Source organism: Cyanistes caeruleus, chromosome 3 (assembly GCF_971803275.1).
Source record: "Cyanistes caeruleus chromosome 3, bCyaCae1.hap1.1, whole genome shotgun sequence".
Classification (NCBI taxonomy): Eukaryota; Metazoa; Chordata; class Aves; order Passeriformes; family Paridae; genus Cyanistes; species Cyanistes caeruleus.
The window spans coordinates 81,559,543-81,581,524 of record NC_141703.1 but is presented as its reverse complement, the minus strand read 5'-3'; the positions used below and the strand labels follow the sequence as shown (position 1 = coordinate 81,581,524).

The following is a 21,982-nucleotide window of genomic DNA, read 5'->3' as shown; positions in this document are numbered from 1 at the left end:
ACCCGAGTCTGGGAATTCACTCTCAATTTGAAATGGAGCACATGTTTTAATGTCAGGGTGATTAACCATTGCATCAAACTGCTGAAGGATGTAATGAGTGTCTTGACATTTTCAAATCAAGACCGTATGTCTTTCTTTTGAGAGGGTAATAGAATTAAACTTCTCAGCCTGTGTGATATAAAATACGGTGCTAAATTATATAATGGTCATCTTTGGCTTTGAAATCTGTTAATTTAATCTCTGCCTGCCTGGAAACTGATGGGTAATCAATATCACAGTAAATTTTTCATATCATGTAAATGAAGGAATTTTCATCTGCTCTCCAAGCTAAATCTGCATCTTTGTGTGTCTGTGATGGATTTGTGGTGACTGTCAAGAGAGAGAACAGATAACTGAATCTCTATCATTGTTTGTATTGTTTATTCCATCTAGATGCTTTTGTAAAATCAGCCACAAGTCTCTGATAATATCAGAACTAGCACGCAAACCAGTATTACTTCCTGGCTCTGTTGATAGTTGCTATAGAAAGGTCATAAACTGAAAGGGTAGGAGGAAAATGAAATCTGTCAAAACATATTACATTTCTCTTTGCAGCAATGCCGTCATACTGAGTATAAACTTTCTATTCCTGGCTATTTCAGCTTTAGCACTAGTGTAAAAATTACCATGACCATTTTTTATAGTGGGGAGATGGAATGCTTGATGCTCCCTTGAGCATCTGCTGCTGTTTCAAGAGAATTGGCCAAGGAACCAATAGAGCTTACGGTACTTGTTGTTCAAAATCATGTAAAAGCAAACTAAAAATCAAATACCTTTGTTGACATGAGCCCTGAGAGGACCTTAATTTCTCTAATGATCATGTTTGAATAGCATCCACACCTGGTTTTTCAGCAAAGAGCAATTTTGGAATTGTATAATAGGTAGAAATAAAAGGTTAGGTTATAAGTTTCAAGATGGAAAATGAGCCCATTAACCAGACTTAGTTTCTAGATATTGAAAAAGGAATACTTGCCTGCTATTCATTGCTACAGTAAATACTGCTGTAATTACATAATTGGACCATACATGGAAAGAGAGAGGAGTTTATTTAATGTTAAGGAAAGTATGTGCACAAAGCTCACTCCTGTGTGGTGCCTACTATGAAAAGGTGTAAAAAGCTGTCATATATAATAAAACAACTATGGAGTTAAAAAAGACAAAGCAAAGCAGCTAATTAAGATGTGAAATTGTATATCCTGTAAAGTGGAAAAGAGTGTGTGCCTAAAGCTTATTGGTTACCCACACAGTGGTGTTTTCAAGGACAAAAGGTGGAGTTTCTCTGTCAAGGTCAGACATATAATAGAGCCTAGGAATAAGATGTGGCTTAGGAAACACTGGGAGAAAACAGATTTTAAAAAAAAAAAAAAGAAAAAAGGAGACTATATGAAAATAGGTTGGTTAGCACCTAAAAATAAGAGTCTTGAATTTTAAAAGATGCAGGTATAGTTACCATGCTCTCCATTTGTCATCCTTATTCTTCACTAGTGAAGCTGAGGGGCCTGGAAAAATCTATGGCATCTGATTTCTGTCTGCATTAATGTAATGATACACCTGAGCTGGAGTGGGAGGAGGTTGCTGTTAGTTCATAAAAGGTTTCAGTTGTACAAGGTTATTTTTTCCAAAGCACTGAAAAGTGAGTATTGTTCCCTTTCTGTGGATTCCGGATGATTGCTCAGCGCCTGAGACTGATGTGCTCTTGCCAGCATCTTCTGCGGTCATTTACACTACCCAAGGGGAGGATGAGCAATCAGTGCACACAGGGCTGAGTTACACAGAATAAAGCTAATCATACTAGCCAGATTGTGCTAATTCAGAGTTAAATTTCCTCTGCAGGTGTGGATTATTGACTGTAAAGGATTAATCTAAAACAGAGTAGTCCTGGGATTCATTTGACCAAATATAGGCAGTTACAGCATGGAAATCCTCATTTAAGCTGTTGGCTCCAAGATGCCATATAAGATGTCTCTTATAATTTATATGAGATTATTTCTATAGGCATTGTTTTGTATATAATACAGCACATGCTATATCTAGTAGTAAAATATTGTGGTAGAAAGAAAGGAAGGAAGATGAGAACATCTGTAACTTGTTTATTGGGCTTGTCTTGCAAGCCATTATGTTCTAAATTGAAGGATTTTATCTTTGTCTTAGGTTTATGTTTTTCAATCTCCAATTAATTTCTGTCCCCTTTTTTTTTTTTTTTTTTAGGGTCTTAGGAGCTTCTGGGGGTTATGCTTGGAAGGGTTTTCTTTTGCATTTAGGTTCCTTTTTCTGCTTGTGGGATGCTATCCTGTAGTACTGTAGCTTTATTTTTTGCACTTTAGGTCAGTGAGAGGCTATACAGATCCAGATTAGTGCCACGTTGTCTTTTAGCTGTCTGCTTTACTTTTGTCCTACTTCCCTTATGTCCAGCAACAGCTAAGATACAATTCCTTCTTTCCATAAGTGAAATCATTATGGAATAGCTCTGAAAAACCAGTGACCACTTCAATTATTAATTAATCAGCATTTCAGGCCAAATTTCTCTTGGTTCCACATTTGTCCAAGAGATTTATCCAAGCTATGTTGAAGGTGACAGCACAATTATATCAGGCAGGGTGTCTAAGGTGAGGGGACATAAGCACCATCCCTGTACCAATGTCTCAGGCAGCCTACAGTTTTGCCTGGGCATTATTGTTATGTGTGTGAAGTGCTCCCTTATCATAAAAAATTGTTATTTACACTAGAATGACCAACCAAATTAGATTTACACTGTTGGTTTTTTTTTTACGTTTGGATAGATAGATATAGATTAGAGTTTCCACATAATCTGTGCTTTTGATCATGAGAATTTTTATTTGCCTCGTTTCCCTTCTTATTATCCATGCTAAAAAAACAATCAGCTTCCTATAAAAGGGCAGCAGCAAGCTGAGCAGCCCATGTCCAAGATTCCCTCCGTATGGCAACACTTGCATTAGTTAAAGGGAATGAACAAAATGCGTGAAACCCATATGCACATGTAAGTGTATTTCATTCCTAGACAGATGCTCTAATTCAACAGTAAATAGATTTAATTTCCTGTAGCATTGATTTTACACCTCCAGCTCTTTTCAATTTTTCCTTGCTGAATCTCTGCACAGGGACAAGCTCTGACATTGCAAGCCCTCCACAACAGCAGCCTCCCACCTCACGAATGTCAAACCTCAGTATTTTCTGTGGTGTGTGTATATCTGCCTGACTTGAGTCCATGGGTCTGGAATGCAGCCTGAGATTTCAAACAGATTGCCCCAGAATGGCTGAGCATAAATTCTCACCACTTTTACTGCTGCTCCCTCTTCACAGCCAACAAGGATTTGGCCTTAAAACACTGAAATAATTATATTGATCTTTCTGTTGTCCTTCAGACGTGCAGTAACAAAGCTGCTGTCAGACTGGACATCATTCTAAGATACCCATTTTCAGGTAGTTTAAGTACATCTGACTGTCAAATGTTACGCAACATGTATCTCTGTTATTACCATCTGTAATAATACCAGCCTGATACTTGTGTTCTCAAATAGACAACATTCTCCCCACAAGTACATGCTCTCCTTTCAGAGCAAAGTGGGGGGAAAAGTACATAAAATCAATGTTTCGCAAACATTTAAGGACAAGGAACAAGAGGTTTTCCCAGCACAGAAGTCCCTGTGGGTGAAAAGCCAGCTTAAATTTGTTGTTCTGCTCAGCTTGGCAGAAGGGCATGTTTATCCACTCAAATGATTTTTATTTTTAATGGTTTCCTATAAATTGTCTACCTTTCTAAATGTCAGTTAAAATTAACATTTTAATCCTTAGATGATAAAACTTTTTAACATGGCATAATCAGGTAATCTTTGTCTAAAATAATCTATCTGTCTATGCTCACTAATCTAATTGGAAAAATTTAATATGGAATTAAATTTGAATGTATGTGTAGGTATAAACTTCTTCCTGTGCTCTTGCAATGATGTGAAACTTCTTTGCTGAAGGAAAACAGCTGTTGGCTTTTAAACAGAATGAGGCTGTGCTACAATTTTATGAGAAGTCACTTCCTAATGTCATTAGGTCCACTCTGCATAAATATTGACCAGGTGCTGAGCTGCTTTCTATAAGCAAGCCACTGCAGATGGAGAGCTGAACCAGAGCATGTTCTCTCCTACTGAAAAATGCATATTTGGTGCAAAAATGCTTCTTCAGGAATGCTCCAAAATAATTTTGAGAATGGGAATCTCTTTCCATGGTAAGCTCAGATCTCACATCTCACAGAGGATGGAAGCAATAAAAAGTTATGAACTGAGACTACATATTTGAACTATAAATAGTGCATACATATTTTCACTTATCTTTCACTTGCTAGGCAGGCAAAACAAATATAGTGCAGGTGACCAGGAAATGGTGAAGCAGGACAAGACATAGTAAGGTCTTTCAAGTATCCATTTTACATTACTTTCTTTTATTTGTTCACTCTCCTCACTACAGTACTCATGCTGGATTTGGAAACAACTTTAGTCCTACAGAACACTTCAGTGCCAAATCTGTGCAAATTAGGCTACTGTTACCATTTTATTTCATTCTAGAAATGTTTGCAATTTGCATCTGTGTTCTACAACAGCGACGAACGCTGTTATTGAAGATTAAAGCATTTCTCACTTGATATTCTACCTCACCGCTGTGAAGACTGATGAGTGCTTTTAGGAAGGGACTGACAAAACTCCCAGTGGTCCAGCAGTGTTTGATCACAGTTCGTGTCTTGTTGAGTTACACTTGATTTTTTCTTGTTTGTAGCACTTATCAAGAACTGAAAGTCTCATTTTAAAAAATCTCACAGGCCCTTTTTAAATAGCTGTGTCTGCCCAGAAACACAAAAGCAGACAGACATTGCAGTGCAGTGAGTGTTGCATTTCGTTAAGTTCCTCAGAAGAGTAAGAAGAGAACAGTATCCTAAAGAACTGAAATCTTGAACTTACTAGTGAGGGAACACTAAAGGTTGAAGTATATTTTCAATGCACTGCTCCACTTCCCTAGCTTTACATGGAAGAAAAGTGAATCCTGACCATTTCTGAAATAAAAGGGTCCAAGAGGTATCTACCGCCAGAAATGTTTTCAAGGGAAAGTATACATATACACATATATATAGTATACATATATATATATACACACATATATCTATATACATATATCTATACATATATACAGAGTACACTCCAGCTGTCCCAGATCTCAGGCGATTTTAGATAATTTCCCTGTGCACAGAAGTGTTTTTGCACACAGCTGTACTTGGAGAGTGGGTGGGAAGATGGAGGTGAAATCCCCATAAGTTGTGCTAGGATGACACTGTCCCCACATAGGACTCAGAGCTTCTCAGCTCCAGTCATGTTTGAATTCTGGATATAGGTTTCTCTGAACATTTCTTGAAACCTCTTTGAGTTTCAGTGACCACCCAGGCACTTTTGAAAATGGGACTGATCAATGAAGTTGTTTTGGAAACCATAGCCATGCTTTCCTTATCCCATAGGATAAAGGATATGCCTGCTCTATCAGGCAAATATATAATTAGAAAGGGTCATGGCAGCAATTTGTACATGAGGCAAGTCAGGGTTACAAGTCTGGGCCCTGCAAACCTGAGAGATAGGAATCCTCCCCTTCACTTCATGTTTTGCACAACTCCCCATAATCCTGCAGTGGTTATAGAAAGCTGGTTACCATGTTAAGTGAAACATGTATTTCTTTAAAAGCTATTTCTTCAGATGAGGGATCAAAATGTTCAAATGATGGTCAGCTGCTGTCAGCTAAACCAATGTAAGGAATTCCATATGCTGTTTAGACATTCACAGTGTCAGCTGCTGCAAATAACCCTCTGGACCTAAACTCCTTTCTTCTTGGGGAAAAAAAAAAAGTCAAGTCTATTTTTCTTTAAATATAAAAATTACAAACCTGCAAAAAAGTGGTAAAAGTGTTTGAATTAGTGTTCTTTTAAAAAGTGCCTTTTCTAAGAGCTGGGTCAACAAATCTAAAAGAACAGAGATTCACCAGTTTAGTTCTCTTTTTTAGCTCTCTCTATGGCAAAAATGTTCCAGTAGCTCAGATGAGAAATTCTAAGAACATCTTAGTTCACCTAAGTCCTGCACCCTGACTGTTTTAACAAAGACTAAATCTTTGGAGAGCCAAAGCTAAATTCCAATAGTTCTCTGGAGCATGTAAAACTAAAGCTTGTCAGAAATTTAGGTTCATTCCTTCAGGAAAAAGAAGTATATTCCTAACACCAGAGCAACGCACTGTCACAATGCAAATTCCAGACCAAAGACAAAGGCAGTAGAGCCCCTGAGCTGAAGAACTTCAGGATTATATTATAGATTGGGCAAACCCATTTATTTTGTCCTTGCCTTTTTCTAACAGCTGACCCATTTTACTGACAGTTCAGGCAGCAGCAGTAATGTAGTCAGCCTGACACAGAACATTTCTGCTTGTAATTTTACATTTCAGCTAAATTATAAGTAACTGAGAACAGTTTTCTTGTGGAAGGTGTCACTCAAATTCTAATGGGAGGCAACACTGTGTGCTACTGTATTGTGTGATACAGTGCCAGATGATAAAATATTTGGCACATTCAGTAGGCATACTGATCATATATGGACATTGTCGTTATGTTTGCCTGAAGGACTAATGGCACTTAATGGCATTACTTAAATACTTCTCAATGCAGAATGTTTCTGCAGCTCCTCATCTGTCTAGAGTCTGCCTCTAGAAAGCAGTGATGCCTCCATGGCTACTAATGCAATTATGACAAACTTCATAAATAAGATACACTCTTTAGGGTTAATTTCCAAATTTCTTTATGCAGTGAATAAGAAATTAAGTTAAAAGCAGATGTAGGAAGTCAGGCAGGGCTGGAATGAGTTTAAATGTTAACACAGATTAATAAGTAGAATATTGTGTTCATTTGTGCTAATTATTTCCTCAGAAGGCATCCATCCTATTTAGGCAATTACACAGCCTCAGTCCTATTTAGGCAATTACACAGCCTCAAGTCTTCATTTCTTACCGGTACTACCAAGGGACTTCATCTGCTAGTTCAAGTTTCTGACTGTTCATGTGTTTTTAATAACATAGATTTAGTTTGAAAGATGCACTTGAGCTGTTTCCATGTGAATATTCCACACTTACAGTGAAATGCATTTAATCTAAATTTAAACTGTAGCTATAGTAACCAACATTCACTGTGTTTCAGGAAGGCACATATAAGCCTACTCAGACAGAAGGAAACATGTTGTGTTAATTATCATTCTATCAAAACACTAGAGTTTGTATTTTGGAAAATAATTATCAGAAATTCTGAATTCCTACTACCCAGGCTTAGAAAGCAAGAGATTTGCAGGAATGTATTCTACTGTCTCTTACAAGCAGGCTTTGTGGGATTCAATGGAGATTTCCTCAAGCAATTCTAAGTCTTACACAAATAGGGTTAGTGTTTGAGTTTCGGGTAGATGATCAGATTTATTTTTTTTTTACCGGAGCCAGTCAGTGATAGATTCTGTAGATGATTTTGCAAAGGAAGGAAACATCATTTACACAGTAAAGTCCATATTAATCAAGGTGAATAAGGACATGTCCTTGTTTCATTCCTCTGACCATAGAACTCTAAATGTCGTCTGATTTTTGAACAACTTAAATCAGAGAGTAAATCTGTCTCCAGCATGCTTTTCCCAGACTCCCTTGTCTTTTAAGAGGCTGTGCTGTTCTGCTGGTGTAGGACAGCCAAGACTCCTCAAACCCAGTCCCAGTTTGCCAGAAAGTTGCTGTCTGGCTGGGGAAGTGCCCTCTCCTTTTCAATGTATGAAATTTGCTTTAAATGTTTACTTTAGGTATAGCAAGCTGCCAAAGGTCTTGGGAGAGCAGGTATCAGATGTTTCATACAAAATTCTGCTATAATAAACGTGTGCTTCTTCATTTGTGTTTTCTTTTCCCCAGAGTTGAAAGAAAGGAGCGTGCACGTTTGAAGACGGTGAAATTCAACGCAAAACCCGGTGTAATTGATGCAAAAGGGGTACGTAAATAGTGAAACCTTTTGAAATTGTTCTTTACAATTGTTTTATCCAGAGTAGAAAAAATTTTAGCAACATAAGAAATATTTAGTTTTTTGCAACAAAGGCCTGCAGCATAGTGAAATGTAGACCAGAGATTAGTATTATATAATCTTTGAAATAATTAAATATTCATTTTATAATAATACTGAATGACAGTACCTCCTAAGGGGAAGATACTAAGAAAATAAAGAGCATTCTGTGATAGCTGTGATTTTAGTTAAATGATGGATAGAGAAGAAAAGACTTTAAACATGAATGCAGATGGATAGCAGTTTAATGAAACAGGACCAGAGGCGTAAATTTCTTGGCTTTAAAAGCTTCAAAAGGTAAATCACAAACCAAAGGCTGTAAGTTAAGGAGTCCTGGAGAGAAAAAAACAGGTTTTGGGTGTTCTGCTTTGACAGTTGTGACAGACATTGAACACAGGTGTGTTTCACCCCAGACACAGTGGCCAAACAACACAAAACATGCAAGTTCTGTTCCACCAGCACTGCCTGGACAGAACAGCATTCCTGCTGTTACCGCTTCACAGAGCTGCTTTATTGTGCCCAAGTCAGCAGTTCTCGTTAGCCTGATGGCTACTCTTCTGTCTGGTGCCATCTGGCTGGCAAGTATTACAGCATGACAAATGCCCACAGTCCTGGCTGTTAAGGTATATTTTTCTGCCGAAGTGTAGCTTGCAGTTGTAGCAGTAGTGAATACTTGACATTTGCAGGGATTTATTTTTGAAACCCATCCAGTTGGCATGTTTGGAATTTACAAATGAGGGCTTCTGTGAGCAAACTAGGAGACAGAGATTCAGCAGCCATGAGGGAAAAGTCATGCTTGGCTGCAGAAAACAGAGCAGGGCCAAAACTGTGTGATGAGTGGACATGGCCATAGGTAGGAGCTAGCAAGGGAAATAACTAAGTGGCTCAGCAGGTCCCTTCCAGACCTGCTGTTCCTTTAGTCTTCTGCCTAGTTTGAAATTCTCATTGTTAATCTCTTCTTCCTTCAGTTTCCCTCCATAATGGTAATACTGATAATTCCCTTTTTCTGTCCTTCCAGACAGATTAGCAGGGTAAGACATTCCTCTTCCTGTAGACACATAGTTTCTAGCACAGGGGTTCCCAAATCTCTACATGCCAGCAAAACAGTATTTCACACTTGCAAATACTTCCCTGTTACTGCTCTACCAAACAATTCCTGAATTCAGTGCAAATGCAGAATATTGTACTGACTGAAACAAGTTTTCCAGATTTATATAGGCACATGGAACTGTACATTATTTGTACTTGCAGATAACTCAGTAAAATATATATAATAAAATACACTAAGAAAAGACTGATTCATCTCATAGCATTTCTTCAGAAGACAGAATTCCATTTTTTGTTTGAGATGACCACTCTCTGCAACCCTGTATATTAATGTTGCCACTTATTTTGAGAGATAAGTTTTATATTGCCAATGAAATCACTTCTTAAATGTCTTTTTCCCATATATAATCAAAGCCGCAGGGGAATAATTCTTTCATATAACTAATGGTCCCTTTTCAAGTGATTCTGTCAAGAACTTAATTATCTCTTGATTTCCCAAATTGTTTTTTCCATTTTTGTCATCAGTGTAACATTAATCTTCCAGCCACTCAACATCAGTGTTTGATTCAGTGTTTAGGAAATTGTGTAATTACATAGCAATACCACTGTAGCCTTCTGGGACCAGACCTTCCACATGAAGTGAGATGTTTGAGTACACACATATATGTGGATTTTAGGTGTCACTATTTCCATTTGGTCTTTCAGTGTCCAAAAAGAAGTGGTGTAAAATGTCTAAGAGTCCATGCTTTACTTTTTTTACTTTTTTTTTTTCCAAACTTTGGAAGAAAAACAGGAAAACGGGGCTGCAGTAGGCCCAGGAAAATGCTTTTGTTTCAAAGTCAAGCTGAAATTCAGATAGGCATGAGCTTATGTGGGTCTGTGGCACCTTTGGCTCATACTTTCATGACTGTGCAGGCAAGTGTAAAGGTCTTAGTTTACTCTGAAGATGAAACTGAGAGAAATCTTTTCATGGAATATTTCTATATTTGGCAAGGAGATGTGCATGGAAGCATTTAAAAAAACTTTAAAAAAAAAAACAAAAAAACCAGAACCTTAACTGAATACAGAGAATCCTTGGGGGTTTTGAACAGGTAAATGTGTACCTTACTGCAATTTTACCTGAATCATTTCACTAGCCCTGACTCCTTCCTTCCCCTGTAGAAACAATGTTCAAGAGTTAATAACCCACAGCAAAGGTTTCATAATAATACCAAAATTTCTTTGGGATAACTATGATTTTAAAGTAGAAACTGTCTAGTTATTCTATGGGTTTATAAAGTCTTACACATTTTCATCTGTTTATACCTCATTTTTAATCCCATATCTGGAGATAAGATGCAAAGTGTTACAGATAGGGTGACATTTGTAGTTGATCAGCTCCTTGTGTCTCACTGAAGAAGTGTTTAAGAATACTCAGCAATATAGCTGACAAACCTTTTTGTAGGAAGAGCTAAAGGATAGTCTTTCCAAAGACCCAAAGTTCCTCTTTTTCAGGCCAAACTTGTGTGTTGCTTCATCTATGTAATTAGTTCAGTACTTCTTAAAAATGTGATTTAGAATATTTATATGACTTTAGATTTGTTTCATTGGACTCCTCCAATCCATGCCTTGTGAAATTAAAGTCTGCAAAATCAGGATGGATACAGAAACAGGGAATGTGAATCAAAATTAGAGAACTCTAGGGAAACCTTCTCATCTCAAGTTTAAATAAGGCCACAAATAGTACCTTCCTGTGCAATTCATAATTAAATTCCCATGCTCATTATTACAGGATATTGCATAAAAAATAAGTAAGTTGGAAAGAATTTAGGTAGGTTAGAAAGTAGACAAACTAATTACAACTTTAAAACTTTCATCATGTAATTCAGAACATATTAATTGTTGATTTTAAGAAGAGATGTTATAAAAGGGAAAGGATCATATTACTTCCACTTTTCCTTTTAAACATGTGTTATTGGACAGTGCCAAAAAGCTGCTTGGCTAACTGGATCTCTGGCTTAACCCATTAGGGCTACTTTTCTTTCATGTTCTGTTTATTCTGACCCAAAGAAATTTTATCTGTTCAGGCTCAGAGACATCACCAAGATCCAGGCCCCATTAACACTTCTAAAGATATCAGACCAGTTTGATATGGTAACATCCATGTAGTAAGGAAAAGAATACAAATATGGGTTTAAACAGCTTTCCTTCACCAAGCACAGACTGTGCTTCTATTGTGCTGACCTCTGTCTTCATTCTTAAAACTGTTGTAGTAAACTTCAGCATTTTTTTTAATGGTTACTGAAGGTGGCTGGTGCATCAAATCCACCACTACACTGCTTTGGCCTTACAGCCACTCTCTGCTGCAGCAAAGGACAGGGTTTCCAGGACACTGGAAACATTAAAAATAAAAAATAGTAAAAATAAAAAATAAATTAAGATAACACAGTTATGATTTCCTAAGCATTTGCTTTCTCAGTCTTTGGGGCTCACTGGTCTATGGATAATCAATGGGAAATGAAGCAGCCCAAAGGTTTATGTCTGATATTTTTGCTGGAGGAAGCCAAAGAAGTTATGTAAGCACAAACTTGATTAAAAAGTATGTTTTATGCTATGTTGAACTCAAGATCATATCCCAAGTATCGTCTGATGCTCACCTTTGCACCAAAAGGAGCAGAGCATGTGAGTAGCTGTGAACAGGGTTATGTATCTACCAAAACAGCATACCAAATTCTTGGTAACTCACTCTATCACAGGCTTCAGACTGAACAAAAATAGCCTTTCCTTTTCTAATCCTAAAACCCACAGTTGTTGAGGGATTTTCAGATGTTTTAGTGAATCAAACAAAGTGTCAAGTGACAGAAATATTGCAGGGGGGAAGTAGAAATTAGCCAGTAATCTACTTTTTTCTTAACCGTTGTAATTACAACAGGTCTTTCAGGAGACAAAAATAGCACCTTTTGCTTTTCTCCCTGTCAGATCACATACACTTCCTTAACTGTCTCTTCAAAATATTCTGCAGTTGAAATTATAGCTCTTGGAAAGGTGTTTTAGAAACACTTCAGTTTTTCTAATATTTATGGGTGTTGTCCCAGAGATGTGTTGAAATATCAAGAAACATATAGATAAAACTTAATTTTATACAGAGAACTGGTTTTTTATACCACATTCATTTCACTCCTTACCTGGCCAGTGACTCCAGAATATTGCCTTATATACAAATACTCTATTTCATTTCCCAATGAAACAAAAGTGATGTCTCCCACAATCCCATTTTTAATGTGTGTGTCAGGGTGTGGGGAGCTATTCAGCACATGGGAAGCATTCCCAGATGGATGCCTGCCCTAGTGAAGCTCAGCAGGGTGCTGAACAGGGATAAGGTGCCTGCCAAGAAAAGGGACTGCCCCATCCCTCCAAAACCCCTTCCAGCTCTGCTGCTCATCAGCAGTGCAGGTCCTGGGCTGTGACCCACACCACACTGCTCCATCACTACCCATTAGGGGTTTTTTCTACTCACTTAGCTTGTCAGCCACGGTTCTTTTCAGATTTCAGTCAGATCACCTACATCACACTCAGCTGGCCTCTTCAGTTGCCTCCAAATGAATTTATTACAGCAGTCAGAAGTTTGATTACATTTAATAATATTTCTTATGTGCAAATTCTGTTTACAGATCCCACAGATGCCTGAAATGTAGGGTCATATTCTTGCTTGATTGTCCTTTTAGCAACATTGCACTGAAGCATGAAAGGAAAAAGCGAAACCTGACTGAGATAGCAAATTTGGTATTGTGGGTAAACAAAACCCTCTGCATATTTAATGCACCTCTCCTCCAAGTGTCAAAAATCCAGTGACAGACAGAACTTGATACAGAGGACACCTTTTGACAGTTTATTAAGTATTTGAAGGAGGGCAGGGGAGAAAGCCAAACAAATAAACCCACATGTTTCCAAACCATTTATGCTCTAGAAATTATATTTTCAGCCCTAGTAATCAAAACAGATCAGGACTGGTCTTTAGGAACCTCAGGTGGTTGCCTCTGCCCTGAGGGTTTCGTGTGTAACTTCCTTCTATATCCAAATTTAGTCTAATATCTGCTTAAAGAGCTGCCACAACAGATTTTTCATATTCTTCCCAAACAACCCGCTTCAGTGCCTCACTGTCCTCATCCTTAGAAATGGCTGAACTGCTGCAGTTTAACCCTGTTTTCATTTCTTCTTCTATGAGTGTCTATGGAAATTGGATTATTTGTCACTAAGCAGAAGCTACAGTCACACCTGCCCTTGTCTCAGGTACAGCATTTGTGCTAGTGGTTTACTGGGGCAGAGCTGGGTGTATCAATGCAGAGAAAAAGGCAATTAGCTCAGTTTAATCCCTGACTGAAAAAAAGCATTACAGTGTATTAGGCTGTCTATACCCTCTCTCCGAGTAATGAAGATTTTTTTCTAACATAAATTCTAGGGTTCAGTTTTCTGAGTATAAAGGTTCACCACCTTTAGGGAGAAGCAGTTCTCTAGTCCATAATCTGAAAGTTTTCTACTTATGCAGTGGATTTTGATCAACTTTTCTTTGCACTTCTTTTCGAAAGATATTTGACACAACAGATTTCCTAAAGTGATTGGTACTGGGACAAACATAAAAGTAGAGGGAAATCCCCAATTTGAGTACATTCATAAAGCTGCTGATTTGGAGAGCTCATTAGCACTCAGTCTGTAATTTACAGGGTCATCATTCCCAAGAGGCAAAGGGGATTCCTTGTTGTAGACTACAACTTCCTCACAAGGGGAAGCAGAGGAACAGACACTGATCTCTTCTCTCTGGTGACCAGTGACAGCACCCAAGGGAAGAAGCTGAGTCAGGGAAGGTTTAGGTTGGATACTGGGGAAAGCTTCTTCACCCAGAGGGTATTTGGGCACTGGAACAGGCTCCCCAGGGAAGTGGTCACAGCACCAAGCCTGACAGAGTTCTAGAAGCATTTGGACAATGCTCTCAGACACATGGTGTCTTGGGGATGGTTCTGTGCAGGGACAGGAGCTGGACTCAGGACTCAATGATCTCTGGTGGTCCCTTCCAACTCAGGATATTTTATGATTCTATGGTTTTCTCTCTCTGTTGGATTTAAGTTCTGACAAAAGCTTTAAGACCTCCAAAAGGGGATAAGATTGGATGTCATGGAAGAAACAGATCTCAGCATTGTTCTTGTTTGTGGAACAACTTATTTCTGGGAGGAGATTTGCTGGTTTTAATAACAGCAGGAAATTAAACTTCAAATAAGGCACTCACACTGGATGACTGGCAGTAAAGGGTACCCAGCTTTTCCTGTTGAATCCACATACCCCAGGGATGATGTGTGTGGTATAGAACAACAGCTTGGTCACATGTTCACAGCACTTAAGTCCACGCCCCTCTCTGTAGCCAGGACAAGGAGGCAAATCTGAATCTCATTTGTCCGACTGTCCTTGCTCTTTCATGAGTTTTCACATCCTCCACAGCTGTGTCTTCACACTTCATGATGGAACTGGTGCCAGGCAGTGGATGCTGGCTGCACTTTTGGATTGACCTGAGCCTGCAATATTGGGCTGCCCTCACCATTCCCCTTGAGCTGAACACTTTTTGCTCAGCTTCGCTCCAAGGTGTATTAGCAATAATGCTGTCATCAGCATCTGCTTCACTCATGTGCTGAAGTAATCAAATGAAATTCAAATGACAAAACAGCACATATCCAGAAAAAATTAACTGTATGGATTCTTGTTGTTCCAGGTTATCTTGAGGCACTCCACAAAGACATGCAGTAATTTAATAATAATGCCTGTTGGGTCCAGGTACAGTCAAAAATAAAGGAAAACAAGTGAGTCTTCAGTTTTAATTTATGTCATAGTAGCAGTGTTGTCTCTGGCAGGAAACTGGCATGCCTAAAAGAACCTTGGTTTTTAAGAATGTGAATCAGTTTTAGAAATAGTGAAAAAATAACTGTCAGATCAAACTTGAGGCTGTTACCCAGCTGAAGAAATATGTTTCCATAGCTTTCTTGTAAAAATCCAGTAAAAGTAAAGTATTTGAAAAAGTTTCTTTCAAATTGAAAGAAAATATTAAGGTAAAATTTTTTTTGTTTTCCATATCTCATTTTATTGAGAAGTACAAATTCTAAATATCAGCCAGCAATTTTTAAGCAAAGTGGATTAGAGTGGAAAATTTGAGAAATACAGGAATTGTCATTTAATTTATCCTGATGATGAAAAATATTCCTGCCTACTGGCATTTTGTCAGAGTAATTTTTCAGTTAATGAGCAATATAAGCACATGTATTTTATAGATTTTACAATTTTTTCTGTAATTTTTTGGTAATTCTGAAGCTGTGTGTTTTATTTATAGGAAAATATTGTTTCTTAGGTGGCCATAATATTAGGAACTATAGTATCTGTTCTTCCTATTCCACAGAAGTTTGTGCCATCCCTGCTTAGGTAAGAGAAATTTTTAGGAGAGTCACTGACATAAAGATATGTAGTGTAATGTTTAAATCAGTCACAGATTAAATGTAACACAGTGGAAATTTGCTAGCACAGGTAAAATACCAAAGTTTACAGCTGAGAGTTAATTGGTTTTTTTTCTAAGCTGTTCCAGCAGAAATTTGTGCTGAGTTGAATTTCATGTGTGGTCTATTTTTATAACTTGCTGTCTAATATCCTGAATTAAATAGGAGGAAGTTTGTATGTGTGTATAGATAATGCCATAGTTACTTGGGTTTTCTTCTAAAAAATGGGTTGAAAAGAAAAATTTTTAGTTTTGGCAGTAGATACTGTCAAAGAATTAGAAAGAGAACAATGTTTTCTTCTAGTAAGATATCACACAAAGATCCAGAAGTGTGGCATTAAGCATCACCACTCATCCAGGGGAGATATGCTCTATATTTCACATCTTTATTTCTGACTCACTTAAATTGAAGCAGCTCAGTGATTGCCTTAGTGACTCAGAGACCATGTTTGGGAGGCCATCTGGGTCAAAGCCACAGTCCGTCTAACTTGATATCCTCTTGTGTCACTGGTCACTTGAGATGCATTACTGCAAGATGTGGGACCTTCACCTCCTAAACAAACCTCAGACCAATTTAGAGACTGACTTTGGGCTTGTTTTCCCATGCCTTTATTTATTATAACTTTAAGTGTAACGCCTAAATAAATCAATGTATTCAGTTAAAACCAAGAGCCTGGTATGATCTGTCTGCTGAGCCAGACCTTTGCCATAATTCAGCCTGCTACACCAGTCACTCTTCTTTTAACTCAAAAGGGAAGTTCAAAAGATTATCCTGTCCAACTATCTTTTCCATAAGTACAGTTTGAAGTCATGTAGGTATTGTAAATCTCCCCACTACTCCATAACAAAGAGTAATAAAGGTCTTTATGCAACTTACTTCGTGCAATGATCCATTTAATGCAGTAGTTTGTACTTGCACAAGTGCACAGCACTTGATTGCACGAATGTTTCCACAAAAAAAGTTATAAATGAGCAGGTTGTTGTTTTTTTAATAGCACAGATAACCAATACCTTCTGCAGCTCCATTTATTAGTGAAATTAATTCAAAAGACTGCATAAAGACCAAAATCCTCAGTTTCATTTTGAAACCTAAAGAAGCACCAGCAGTCAAATGGAAATCAGAGTTCTAATAAAGAACTTATCATAACTGAGGAACGAAGTTCAAGTGGATAAAGGTCCTACAGTATACTGTAGGAAAACCTGTGGGTCTGGGTGATCAGATCCAAATCTTTGCCAAGTGCACACTATGCTGCCTTTGATCTCTGAGCACTTCTGACATTGTTGCTGCACAGAGTGCTGGGACAGGTTCACATGCACAAACATTTATCAGTGGGATCAGTAGCTGATGATGTACATCAGCTCTAAGTGGGAAAGCTCCTTTTCAGGAAAAAAAAATATTGAAAATACTGAGTTGAGGAACATTTAGGACAACATTGCCAAACATCAAATACACTTCCTGATTCCAGTTGGAGACTTGAGGAAGGAGAGGAAGACCTTCATACTGCCCATTTGGCTGCAGTGAGCTTGGCTAGGTCCAAGCCCACGTTGGACTGCAGCACAACTCTGAGAGGCTGGGTCTGTGAGCATCTCATCACAGAAACACAGATATTAGAGCTGGGAGAGGATTGTTATTTAGCTCTTTTCCCTTCACCACCCCCTTCACTCCAGACACTGCAGTGTTATTCCCCACAGTACTTAAGATTAGCAGATTTCTTTTAAATGTGAAAAAATTATCGAGGCTTTTCCAGTTCCCTTGGGGAAGATTATTCTACATCCAGATTGATTTCACTGTCAAGGAGCTTTGCCCTTTCTTATTTTCATGCTATCAATTCCTGTAATGCTGTTTCGACAGTTCCTTCCCACTATCTTGGTGTACAACCTGCAGATACGTGTAAATTACCTTGGCTGTCACGTAAGCAAGATTTTATGTTGGTGTTTCATCTTGCTAACAATGATATTACCATGAAAATTAGCATAGAAAAGTACTCCCTTCACACCTTGCACCAAGTCAAATACAGGTTTGAAAAATTGGAAGCACTGATTTTATGTGTTTTCTTGAAAGTCTGTCGGTCTTTCTTCTCCCCCGGTAGTTTATGTTGGTTTTAACTGTTGTTTGTCAGGAATTAAAATTGAGCTGCCAGCAGACAACAAGCAATAATTCAGTATTTAAAAACAAAATTATTAAAATGTCATACTCATGAATACTAAGACATCGTACCCTTGTCTGGAGAAGCTAGACAGCGTGGAGTTTTTAATTAGGCTTTTACTTTTTCATTTTGGATTGGCAACACCCAAATCTCCCTACAACTTCATGGGAAAACTAAGCAGAGTTATTTTCATCATTTTCATCATCTAAGCTTCTTCTCACCCAGTTGATTCTCACTTATCAAAACAGATATGGTACAAAATCTCAACAAGGAATGACTGTAGCCCAGGCTTGAAGTATCTAAGTAAACTAAAGGCTGAACGTAACACATTAGAGATGTCTTTCCCCTTGCATCTCCTAAAAATCATAGTGAAGTTGTCTAGTGCTGTTTGCCAGCATGTAATTGTGTGTGCAGAATGAGAGATCAACATCTCAGAGAATGTACTCTGTGATCTCTGTACAACCAGATTACAGTTGCCACTAACAACTCCTCAGCTTATCTTCTGCATGTCTGCACGGACACTTTGCAGTGCTCTCCATGTGTGTGAACCCAGGCCATGGTCAAGTGTAGGGTTACATCAGGAAAGCAAGAATGGCTCAACAGCACTGGCAATCCTCTAGACTTGGTCAGGTCATTTAGCCTGAGATTTCAAATTCATCATGGCTTGGGATTGCCAGTTGAAAAAGCCCATCATAAAACCAGGGAGGTGATATATATGCTTCTAAGAAGAAATAACACTGAGTATATGTTACAGTCCAAAAATTTTCTTTCTGGTGTCAGTGCAGATCTTTGGTATGATGGGAGAGATTGAAAATACATAATATAGAAATCTATAAAATTAAAATATTCAAATATAAAGGTTTAACAGTGTTTGAGTGCCCAATCTGTTATTAAAGTCAGTGTTCAAATGTGTAAATGAATCTCCCTAATACAAAACATGTCAGTTAAATACAGGAGCAAAGGATTGCAGAGACATAATGTTGATAATAAATTTTGTAGATTTTTGTAGAAGGCTGAGTACATGAGGGATTTTCATTGAATTTAAACTAAAGTCAGATATTAAAGAAGAAAAATAAGAAAAGCACATTGCAGATGAGAAGAAGTAAAATTAATTTCTCATATACACTGCTAGACCAATCTGAGAACAAAACTGAAATACATAATAATTTAACTTAAAAACTAGGTTAAAGCATAGCTCAAACCTCCCTAAAATTAGATGGCATATGAAATCCATCTACACCCCGTAAAAAAGAATTTCACAGCCAGTGCTCTGGAACAGCTTTCTCTCAGGTGGCCATGTACACTGGTTCCCAGCTCATAACTGAGGATTAGCATTTGTTGAATGAAATGGCAAAAAAAAGCATTCCTGAAGCATGAGTTGAGAGTTTATTGGCTTTGAGAAAATAGATGTGTTCGAGCACCTTAAAAAGTCTTTCCCCAACATATTAGGATCTTCTGCAATGCCTAAAGAGGACAACCTGTGTCAAGAGCACATCGGTACTAAATAGTAGGGATTGGATCTGCTACACTATGAAAAAAAATTAGGCTCAAGGTAAACAACCATAGAGTTGCCTATTGCAGTATGGTACAACTATCAAATTACTGAGACTGTTTTTTGTGATGTTTACCACTGCAAAGAAAAATTTTTAAGTGGATTGTTTATTTAATGTTATATGAAAAATTCCTTTAAAAACCATTACCCTATTAGCTGATGAGTAACATATATATGTCTGCTGAGCCTAGGGAAAAGCATTTAGAATATAAAACTGATGTTGACACAAAAAAGTACCCAAGAGAGTTCTTGAGAAGAAGAAACACACAGCGGTTTAATGTCTGTCACAACCAGGGAACGTTGCTATGTGTAACCCAGGCTTACATAACTGGGGACATCTGGGGATACTTGGTCAAGCAACAGTGCACAGTGCACATCACAATTATTTTTCTTGGCTTCTTCAAAACACAGTCTGTGCTTAAGTACTATCAAGCAAGGATTCAAACCAGGACATCAGTGAACGCTTTCCTCCACTTTTCTTTTCTGAAAAGAGTCTCTTTTCCATCGCAGATCAAGTACTGTGAATGATGTCACTGTTCTGTTGTCAAACAACTTGAAAATTTCATTTGCCTTTTAGTCTTAGGCACTTGTCTGTTTAAAGTACCTCCTGAAATGTCTGAGTTATTTGCCATTACAAGTTTTTACATTATCATGTCAAAGAACCTGCGACTTACAAGAAATCTGTTTTCTGGCACTTTTTCACTGACTTTCAGAAATTCTGCCTGCATAAATGCTCTTCAATCAGACTAAGCTTGCTATCACAAATGTAATTCCAGTTGCCTGCAACTTTTGTATCAGGTGGAGTGATGTAGGCAAATACCTCTGTCTCATTTATCCTACATCTATTTTCACAGCTTTCCAGAAGCATACAGAGCCTATGGCTCCAGAGTATTTGACAGGTCCAAAGTTTCCAGTGTATTGAAATAAAATTTCTCAAATATTCATCGGAATTTTGGAGTTTAACCTTGCCACAGATCCTCATATACATGATCCTTTCTTAAAACACAAATTACACACTCAGTGTTGGTCTCTGCTCTTCTACCAATGGAGCAAAATCTGGAATTAATATGGTGTGTGCAATATGTTTTTTTTCTCTGTGAGTCTCCTTCTTCTCTATTTTCCAAGCCCCTTGTCTCTATGCATTAGAGATATAAATCATGATACCTGTAAGAAGCCTTTTTGGGGTTGTCAGCAGGATTTCATATCCTTAAGGTGGAGACCCTCAGCCTGACTTTAACACCATTTATATTGGATACAAAACCAAAATCAAGGCTCTTGTCTTTGATTCCTTGTGAAGAAACATGCACTTAATTTAAGGAAATAAACACTTGGTAAGCTCCTTCAGTTAATACCAAGGGCTAATTACTTCTATAAGTTTGCAGAGTCAGACCCACTTTAGTGTTTTATGTTGTTTTACAATTTCTTTGTTATTCTAGATATAAACCCTCTGACTACACCATGCTAGTATATATGGTCATTAACATGAATATACACGTTGATTAATCTAAAGAAATATTATCACATGCATAAACATACTTGGTTATGGATATTAATATAACTAGATCAGCTTCATTTTAGGAAGAAAGCTTTTTACTGGTGTAAATACAGTGACATAGCTGCACATGATAGTCATCTGCTGTGAATTACCAGATTTTGATCATCCAAATTGAAGTGGAACAATATCTTATTAAAAAAGCAAGCCAGTACTTGAAACTGCAAAAGGAGAAAAGGTTTATATAACAGTATAAAATATCTGTCTAATTTGGTGTATACTGTTAGATCATGCATAAGCATGCAAATAATATATGTTTTTCTGGTGAAAATGTACTTTCTGAAGTTTTTGCTCTAGACTGTTGGGGAAAAAAATTGAACCAATATATATAAGTGTTATTTCTCATATATTTTCTGTGAAACACAGCATATTTATTTATTATTTTGATAACATTCTCTTGAATTCCAAAGTGCTGTAGTGAAGTGGTTGTAATTTTAAGACCCCCTTGTTTTTGAGGTGTTATTGTTTATATATATTTTTTTCCCTTTTAAAGTGTAATGCCAATAGCATTACTATGTCAAATTCAGATAAATCATGACGAACAACATTTTCACAAACAGAAATGTTAACATGCTACATTCCTTTCTTTGGAAAAGTAAAAGAAATTATCACAAAAAACACATTTTAATTTAATTATATCCATTAGGTCATTAAAGTGATGTACTGTGCATGTCAGTCCTCCTTTCATCCATAGATTACTTTAATCCTTCATGTGCTTTTTTTTTTTTTTTCCCCTCTGGCTTTCTTTCATATTTGCTTTGTTTTGAAATTGCATGCTGTCTGGATTATTTGTGCATGACCTCCACATTAATTTCACATTGAATGTTTACATACTCTGAGAGATTTTTCATGGATCATTTATTCTACATGTGCATTTTTTTCTTTGTTTTCAGTTACTAAACTTTAAATATGCTTGAAATGTAAAAGTGGTATGAAACTTTCGTGACATGAGTATCCAACTATTTCAACACAGATTTTCAGTATCCATCTTTCAGAAATACATATTTTAAACCACATTTTATTCCAT

The 21,982-nt window shown here is 37.4% G+C and overlaps 1 protein-coding gene across 41 annotated transcripts in view; it reads left to right on the top strand.

Annotated features, from left to right (window-relative positions):
* The window catches only part of DLG2 (discs large MAGUK scaffold protein 2), a 986,702-nt gene that overhangs the window by 938,520 nt on the left and 26,200 nt on the right, over positions 1–21,982 (top strand). For all 41 annotated transcript variants that reach the window (XM_086882226.1, XM_086882222.1, XM_086882228.1 and 38 more), the window contains one exon: positions 8,005–8,080. In XM_086882226.1, the coding sequence (XP_086738352.1) occupies positions 8,005–8,080 (76 nt within the window). The remainder of the gene's footprint in view (positions 1–8,004; positions 8,081–21,982) is intronic.